This window comes from Camellia sinensis, chromosome 1, assembly GCF_055761805.1.
Source record: "Camellia sinensis isolate YWXY chromosome 1, ASM5576180v1, whole genome shotgun sequence".
NCBI lineage: Eukaryota > Viridiplantae > Streptophyta > Magnoliopsida > Ericales > Theaceae > Camellia > Camellia sinensis.
In genome coordinates this window covers 70,540,519-70,549,656 of record NC_138961.1, presented here as the reverse complement: position 1 = coordinate 70,549,656, position 9,138 = coordinate 70,540,519, and the positions used below count along the sequence as shown (strand labels likewise).

At 47.7% G+C, this 9,138-nt stretch overlaps 1 protein-coding gene across 1 annotated transcript; it reads left to right on the top strand.

Annotated features, from left to right (window-relative positions):
• The first annotated feature begins 7,763 nt into the window (after window positions 1-7,763).
• On the top strand, window positions 7,764-8,614 carry LOC145789776 (uncharacterized). Its single transcript, XM_082867145.1, has 2 exons — window positions 7,764-7,860; window positions 8,069-8,614. Exons 1-2 carry the CDS (start codon window positions 7,777-7,779, stop codon window positions 8,504-8,506), a joined length of 522 nt encoding a protein of 173 aa, XP_082723271.1. The 5' UTR covers window positions 7,764-7,776; the 3' UTR covers window positions 8,507-8,614.
• The last annotated feature ends 524 nt before the right edge of the window (window positions 8,615-9,138 follow it).

Genomic DNA, 9,138 nt, shown 5'->3' with positions numbered 1-9,138 from the left:
CCAACATGAGTGAGCCTCAGCCACACTCACATAGGATGTCGATGGCTGAAAATGAAGTACAACATGGAAGTCCCAAATGGTGTTGAGCCCTTCTTCAATGTTGAAGAGGGGCTCAAAATAAGCCTAATATCAGTTTACAACATGCTTAAAAACAGATCACTCATGGGCCAAAAATAGCATGCAAGATTATGACATATAAGAGGGTCAATGAAGCAAGTGTATCATGGAGGGCTCAAACAGGGTTGAGCCCTTAATGAAAAGTGAAAATGAGCTCAAAAGAGGGCCCCTTTCAGTTAGGGCCGGAGCTTGAAACAAAAAGCATATGGGGCTTACAAATAGATCAAGAAAAAGGGTCAAAGAGGAGAAATGTTACTCACCCTTGAAGACTAAAGCTTTTGTTGCTTCTTGGATCAATTTGCAGCTCCTTTAGCCTTTGAGAAGCCTTCCTTGTTGCTGGAAATGAAATGGTGATGGTAAAGCTTGGTGGTGTAGAAGAAATGGTGCTTAGGGACTTAGAAATTTTCAAGGAAATGAGAGGGATAAAGATGGATTTGTGTATGGAAGCTTGAAGACAAATTTTTCCAACCCCTACAAGTGAAGCCATCAGCTGGTTATAAGGGCCAAAAAGGGGGTGTAAAGGTGGGGGAAAAGGAGAGCAACTTTCCCCCACAAAATATCCCCCGGATAAAGATATTTTCTGGGGGATAAAGCTCCACAGCTGTAAAGTGCACAGTGCAAGGAACTCGGCCGGCCAGTTACTTTTGCTGCAGGTGGCCGGCCGGCCACACCACCTAGCCGGCCGGCTAGGGGTCAAAAGGGTCAATCTGATTTAATGGCCGGCCACCAACTGATGGTGTCCTCCTATCTGTGTACAACACAACCCTGTGGTTAAAAGTCCAAGAAAGTGGGTCCAAGGGGTTCAACATTAGCTCGGAAAGAGGGGTTCAAAAGGGTCAGGTGGAATTACTGGCCGGCCACCAACTTTTAGGGTCCTTTCATGTGTGTACATCACAAATATGTGGTTCAAAGTTCAAGAAAATGGGCCCAAGGTGTTCAACATTAGCTCGGAAGGAGGGGGTCAAAAGGGTCAAGTAGCATTAATGGCCGGCCACCACTTTTTAGGGTCCTCCCATGTGTGTACATCACAAATATGTGGTTCAAAGTTCGAGAAAATGGGCCCAAGGTGTTCAACATTAGCCCGGAAGTGTGAAAAACGGGCGCCGGAGGGCGTCGGAGGATGTATAACTGGTTGCTGCAACAATTACTGGCCTCTCACCCTTCAGTGACCTCTCCGGTGATAAAACAGAGGTACTTGCCAAAAATGAACGAAAATCGATGCAAAACGAATGCTCGGGGACCAAAACGCGCAGTTCGAGGTCCCGAAAATGGGCTGTTAAGCACCGAAAGTGGCATTCGACCACGAAGTGGGTTTCTCAGACCCCAGTGTCCCTAAAAAGGGAGCAAATAAGAAGTATGCCAAAAACCGGAGCAATAGGAGATGGTTAAGCGGTCCCGAACCGAGGCACACGGCCTGACGGCTCCGAAAACCGAAAACCGGACTCCGAAATGGGAAAAATGGCCTACGGCCACCAAATGTAGCCTACGGACATTGAGAGATGGTCTACGGGACCTCTCCCTTCCCTCAGGAAAAGAAACAAAGAAAACCGAGCCTGGTTCACAAACTGAGGCAAAGTACAAAAGAGGGTTCGAAAGTCCGGAGGCAGGGCTCACGGCCGTGACTCTGAAACTTCTGAACAAGCACATTATGCAACATCACCAAGCACTCAATCGATGACGCCTGAGTATTAAGGTCGGTCAAAAATGGGGTGTCTACAGTTGCCCCTCTTTGACAGAACTCGGAAGTCACAAGTGACGGGAGTGAATGTCAAAGCCCAGAGACGACCCATTTTTGACGAGGCCGAAGACTTAGACAAACGTGCAAGATAAACAGAGATGTGCCCGCAGGCATGCCCGCAGGCAGGGGCAAAATGCAAATGATATGCAAAGAGCCGGAGGTAACCCAATGATCATGCGAATGCAGCAAGCTGTAATGAAGCAGGTATTCGCAAATAGATGCAACAGTTTTAAGCAAGAATGCAAAGCAACAACTACATTTCATGCATTTAAGAATGCGGAGGATTATTCAATCCCCGCCACATCTCACACGGAGAAGATACGATACCTGCGCGATTCGTCTGGTCGCACCAGCCTCAATTGAACCGTACATACAATATCGTGCCTGTAAAAGAGAGAAATTGCAACAAGTACAATATGCTATATATATATATCCAATGTGATTCTGGAAGTTTGACACACGCAGTGCCGGGTGAGTGAATGCATCGCAATGCAAGAGTGGAACATGCGTGACAACGCATGCCCAAGTATAGAGATATGCCAATATCAAGAAATGTGCACGTTAATGCAGGTATGCTCATGAGAATGCAAGATAATGTGACACGAGCATGAATCAGGGTGCCCGTTTGTCATGAAACAACGAGTACGGAAATGCGTGTTTCGGCGAAGGTAACTCAATTACGGCCTCCGACCCACTTCCTGGAAGGGCTACAACTCATTCAAAAAGGATACACTTTGATTTCGATGAATGATGATGAGACATATGTCAGAACTTGAAGCTGAAGTCCCGGCGGAGCTATTTCGCGGCCGGAAGCATACTTTTCTTGAACTTTTTCAGGTCCCGGGAACTCCAATCTTCCTCAAAATTTGCAGGGAGCTAGGTGGGCATGTGGGGGACATGGCCGGCCGTTTATCTTCCCAAGGGGAGGTGGCCAACCGGTTTTCCATAAAGCAAATAGCTGGCCGACCAGTTTTCCAAAAAGCAAATAGTTGGCCGGCTAGAAAAGAGGGCCGGCTGGCCATATGCCCAAATTCGGAGGCATTTTGGTATTTTCACCTCCTTTTTGATGCTCCTTCAATCCAAGACTTGGGGCCTATATAAGGCAGCCGAGACCTTCCCCTTTCTTGCCTCCTACAACACTTTCTTCTCCAGATCTGAGTTTCATACGCGTTTTCCAACGCCCCGCGCAAATTGTTTTCGCAAAAATATTCAGTTTCAAGCGCTTTGAAGCGATTAAATTTCGGTTTCGGAGCTTCTTTTCGCATTTTCGCCACTTGAGGTAAGTTTGTCTCAATATTTGGAAGATTTTCTCGGGAGTTGACTTTTGTTGACTTTTTTTATTTCCCGAGAGTTGACTTTTGTTGACTTTTTCCAATTTTGGCTCATTTTCGCTCATTTTTGCTCCTTTTGCAGATCTTCTGAAAATGGCGGGTAATTCTCCCCACGGCGGAGGTTTTCCAGGTGCCGGAGATGATTTCGATCCCCTGACTCTATCCCCGAGGACCCGACCTTTTATTCCCGGGAGGTACCGTCCGCCAGCACATGTCCTTCCTCGTGCTGTCTTCCGTCACTTTACTAGCTTTGACGAGCGAAAACCCGGGGATCTGCTTCTCTGAGAGCCAGAGCATCACCTCTCTCATGAGGCCCGAGAGGTATTTACTTCATTTTCTGTATTTTTCGTACATTTCGCACCTTTGCCATGCTTGAACATGCAGTTTAGCTTATGACATAGTACTTTGCTTGCATCCTGAACATGTAGTTTCAACACTCGAATTTCTGAACACTCGGCTCATTAATTAATTGCGAACGCACAGTACACGTTAGTTAAGAGGCGAACACACGGCTCAAACACTGATTTGTCGAACACACAGCTCGAATTCGAAAGTGAACACACAGCCCACACTTTAAATTTTCTGAACACACAGCCCAGATTAGAATAGTGAACACGCAGCCCACACTGATAGAAAGTTGAACACGCAGCCCAGATTAAATAGTGAACACGCAGCCCACACTGATAGAAAGTTGAACACGCAGCCCAAACTTTAAATCTTCTGAACACGCAGCCCAGATTAAATAGTGAACACCCAGCCCACACTGATAGAAAGTTGAACACGCAGCCCAAACTTTAAATTTTCTGAACACGCAGCCCAGATTAAATAGTGAACACGCAGCCCACACTGATAGAAAGTTGAACACGCAGCCCAAACTTCAAATTTTCTGAACACGCAGCCCAGATTAAATAGTGAACACGCAGCCCACACTGATAGAAAGTTGAACACGCAGCCCAAACTTTAAAATTTCTGAACACGCAGCCCAGTTGAATAGTGAACACGCAACCCACAATGATAGAAAGTTGAACACGCAGCCCAAACATTAAATTTTCTGAACACGCAACCTAGATTAAATAGTGAACACGCAGCCCACACTGATAGAAAGTTGAACACGCAGCCCAAACTTTAAATTTTCTGAAAACGCAGCCCAGATTAAATAGTGAACACGCAGCCCACACTGATAGAAAGTTGAACACGCAGCCCAGATTAAATAGTGAACACGCAGACCACACTGATAGAAAGTTGAACACACAGCCCAAACTTTAAATCTTCTGAACACGCAGCCCAGATTAAATAGTGAACACGCAGCTCACACTGATAGAAAGTTGAACACGCAGCCCAAACTTCAAATTTTCTGAACACGCAGCCCAGATTAAATAGTGAACACGCAGCCCACACTGATAGAAAGTTGAACACGCAGCCCAAACTTCAAATTTTCTGAACACGCAGCCCAGATTAAATAGTGAACACGCAGCCCACACTGATAGAAAGTTGAACACGCAGCCCAAACTTTAAATTTTCTGAACATGCAGCCTAGATTAAATAGTGAACACACCGCCCACACTGATAGAAAGTTGAACACGCAGCCCAAACTTCAAATTTTCTGAACACGCAGCCCAGATTAAATAGTGAACATGCAGCCCACACTGATAGAAAGTTGAACACGCAGTCCAAACTTTAAATTTTCTGAACACGCAGCCCAGTTGAATAGTGAACACGCAGCCCACACTGATAGAAAGTTGAACACGCAGTCCAAACTTTAAATTTTCTGAACACGCAGCCCAGTTGAATAGTGAACACGCAGACCACACTGATAGAAAGTTGAACACGCAGCCCAAACTTTAAATTTTCTGAACACGCAGCCCAGATTAAATAGTGAACACGCAGCCCACACTGATAGAAAGTTGAACACGCAGCCTAAACTTTAAATTTTCTGAACCCTCAGCCCAGATTAAATAGTGAACACGCAGCCCACACTGATAGAAAGTTGAACACGCAGCCCAGATTAAATAGTGAACACGCAGCCCACACTGATAGAAAGTTGAACACGCAGCCCAAACTTTAAATCTTCTGAACACGCAGCCCAGATTAAATAGTGAACACGCAGCCCACACTGATAGAAAGTTGAACACGCAGCCCAAACTTCAAATTTTCTGAACACGCAGCCCAGATTAAATAGTGAACACGCAGCCCACACTGATAGAAAGTTGAACACGCAGCCCAAACTTTAAATTTTCTGAACACGCAGCCCAGTTGAATAGTGAACACGCAGCCCACACTGATAGAAAGTTGAACACGCAGCCTAAACTTTAAATTTTCTGAACACGCAGCCCAGATTAAATAGTGAACACGCAGCCCACATTGATTGAAAGTTGAACACGCAGCCCAAACTTTAAATTTTCTGAACACGCAGCCCAGATTAAATAGTGAACACGCAGCCCACACTGATAGAAAGTTGAACACGCAGACCAAACTTTAAATTTTCTGAACATGCAGCCCAGATTAAATAGTGAACACGCAGCCCACACTGATAGAAAGTTGAACACGCAGCCCAAACTTTAAATTTTCTGAACACGCAGCCCAGATTAAATAGTGAACACGCAGCCCACACTGATAGAAAGTTGAACACGCAGCCCAAACTTTAAATTTTCTGAACACGCAGCCCAGACTAGAATTTGCATGTAGCTTATTTCACTTCATCGGCATACAGCCCATTTCATCTCATTGGCACACAGCCCATTCATCTCATTGGCACACAGCCCAGTTCATCTCATTGGCACACAGCCCATTTCATCTCATTGGCACACAACCCATTCATCTCATTATTGACACATGTATTCATTCTGAATGCAGGATGGTTCCCGCAGTGTGCGGGGGTATGGTTCCACCATCGCGCGGGACTGGTACGCTGAGCTCCCGGAGGGTGTCCGAGACTTAGTAGACTTGGCAGGGTTTGGGCCCTTCTGCGTCGGGTTGTCACGTTGTCCTGCCAGGAGGACTCTGATGGCAGCCTTGGTAGAGAGATGGTGGGACACCACCAACTCCTTTCATTTCTCTGCCACCGGGGACATGACCATGACGTCTCTAGACTTCGCTGTGTTGACTGGCTTAGACATAGGAGGTTGGTCCATCCCCTATGATGAGGATATGGGCGAGTGGGAGGCCGCTTGGATGTATCTATTGGGGGCTCGCCCGCCTGTTGACAGGGTTTCTGGGAGAGTCCGATACACTTGGTTCTCTTCCCACTTCCGGCGGGCGGAGATGGTGCCCGAGACTCCTGAGGAGACAGAGCAGTACGCCCGTGGTTTCCTTATGTTCCTCTTCGGGACTACCCTGTTCGCCGACAGAGGGAACACCGTCGAGCTATACCTGCTGAGTGCTCTGGTTGACCTATCACAGGTCCATCGATATGACTGGGGTGGCGCCGGCCTGGCTACCCTTTACTTTTATATGAGCGCGACCTCCCGCGGGCGGGGCGATTTACTTGGCGGCTACTGGAGAGCCTGGGAGGTACTTTTCTGTCCCCTTGATTTACATTTCTGCTCTTCATTACTTGTACATTGCACACACAACGCACTTTTACAGTCTGTATTTTGCTCTCAGCATTTCGTACTTACATTCTGCACTGTTTTTCTCAGCTATGGGTCTATGTATACTTCCCAGCATTGGCCCCAGAGTTGGAGGTGGCAGCGGTTCCCATGACCCCATACTCACTGGTGTTCGAGGGCCCGCACCGGCCGAGACCTCGAGAGACCCTCCTTTACCTGCGACAGTACTTTGACACTGTGCGACATTCAGAGGTACTTCAGAACTTTCAGTTCCTTTCATTTTCATCTTTGATTTGCTCTGTATATTCTCGATTTCTGATTGGTTTATGCATTTATCATCCGCAGATCACATGGCAGCCTTGGGTGTCCCTGGGTGATGGTCTCCGACTTCAGTATACCGGAGGGTCGGACATCTCCCAGTATAGGGTCCTGCTCGAGGGGCCGGTTGGCAGGGCATGGTTCCTGGGGGAACGCTTTCTGCGCCAGGTATGGGGGTATCTTTCTCAGGATCCTCCCGCAGTACCCCCAGTCAGTATACGGACTGCTGACAGGCTCTCTTACTTAGAGGTAGTCGGCGCCATGCTGGGTAGTGATGCTTTACTATATATTGAGGAGGGGGACTATGCCACTTACCGTCACATATACTTGATGCCTCCATTGACGGGAGCTCGTATCCCGATGATGAGGCCTGCCGGTATGTCATCCTCGGGCTAGGCCCGGGCTCGGGCTGCAGACGCCCCTTCTACTAGCAGGGCTGGTACATCTAGAGGTGGGGGTAGATCGGTTCCTCCGATTCCGTCGGCTTATCCTCATCCTGGATGGCCAGATATGCCGACTGAGTTGATGGCGTGGCAGTATGGGGCTATCTCTCCGACCCCGATCCCGATCCCGCTAGAGCCTCCGATGCCCAGTGATCGATACGCCATTGATCCTGACTCACCGCTGGTATGCTCTACTGTTTTTCATTCATCATTCAGATGTTTAGACATTCTTTTGTTCACTGATGATTATGAGCACATATTTGCAGCCATCGCGAGGGTACATGGAGGAGGTAGTCGGACTGGTGGCCACACTCGAGGGCATGGTTCTGCGGAGGGAGGCACAGTTGTCTGTTGCGGGCATTCAGGTATCCTTCAGTTTTCTGGCATTTATCATACTTCTGATGACATGCTGATTTCTACTGCATCGATAGACTACTTGTGTAGAGCACATCTGACACACACCCCACTTGTACACTGTATTTACATGCACCCACTTCACGCAGCCTTTGCTTGTATCTGCATCTGATGTATATATTTGGACTGATGTATTTGAATTGAACTCTTTGTTTTCAGATGCCTTCATGGTCCGGTCAGCCGCAGGCCAGGCCACCTGGGCCTCCTTGGGGAGCTGGGCCATCTGGGCCTTTTCAGGGAGTTGGGTCACCCGGGCCTTTTCAGGGGGCGGGGCCATCCCGGCCTTCCCGAGGAGCCGGGCCATCTAGGCCTTTTCGAGGAGCTCGAGGAGGGCTTGTCCGCAGACGCAGGGCTCACGTTGTAGAGGTGGAGCCTGATGAGGAGGAGGAGGATGCTGAGGAGGAGGAGGAGGCTACCGACCGTCAGTCAGAGACATCTGCTGAGGAGGGGGGCTCCGGTTTTGGTTCGGGGAACAGAGGTGAGGCTGAGGGGGATCCTGAGGATGACAGCTCCGACTCAGATGATGATGATGGTGCAGAGGTTGTCCCGCAGAAGAGGATGAGGAGTGCTTCTCGTTCCCGTTCCCGAGGACATTGATGCCGTTGTTTCCTGCTTTATTTTTCTTTTTGCTAGTAGTTTGTAGCACTTTGCACATTGTTAGGCAGTTTTATTTTTTGTAAAACTTGTACCTTTGTTCGTTGTAAAGCATGATGGAATGAAATAGCTTTTGAAAAGGTGTTTGTATTTTAAACTTTTAGCATCGTATCGCATCATTTTATTTCGCACAAGAAAAGAATGAATTTGAATGGGAGTGCGCATTGTGTAATCACCAAGTCAGGTAGTGAACCGACGCAACAAACTAAGCAACTCAACCTACTAAGATATAACAGAACCTTAGGAAGTTTACAACTCGATAAGCAAAATGCAACAACGTTGACAACGCAAATAAACAAGACTTTAAACAAAGATTGCTTAAACAGAGCGCAATGACTCAAAAACACGAAACACGTCCGCTCGACAAACAACTCGATAAGCAAAACAACAACTCGATAAACAAAACTCAGCAACAATAGAGCGTACTTCTGACGATCTGGGCACCGGAACGCATCCGAAACAGAGGGAAATGAAGGTCATTGACTCTCCCGTTGCATGGGAATGCTTGAAACTTTCCTCAAAGGGTAAAACAGGGCCAAGGGGGTACACTGCAGCATTGCCGGCCACCTTTGGGA

Coding starts and splice junctions, on each gene's coding strand:
- LOC145789776 (XM_082867145.1), top strand. CDS start 7,777: ATGGAGGAGGTAGTCGGACTGGTGGCCACACTCGAGGGCATGGTTCTG. Junction 7,861..8,068: donor TGTCTGTTGCGGGCATTCAG/GTATCCTTCAGT, acceptor CTTTGTTTTCAG/ATGCCTTCATGGTCCGGTCA.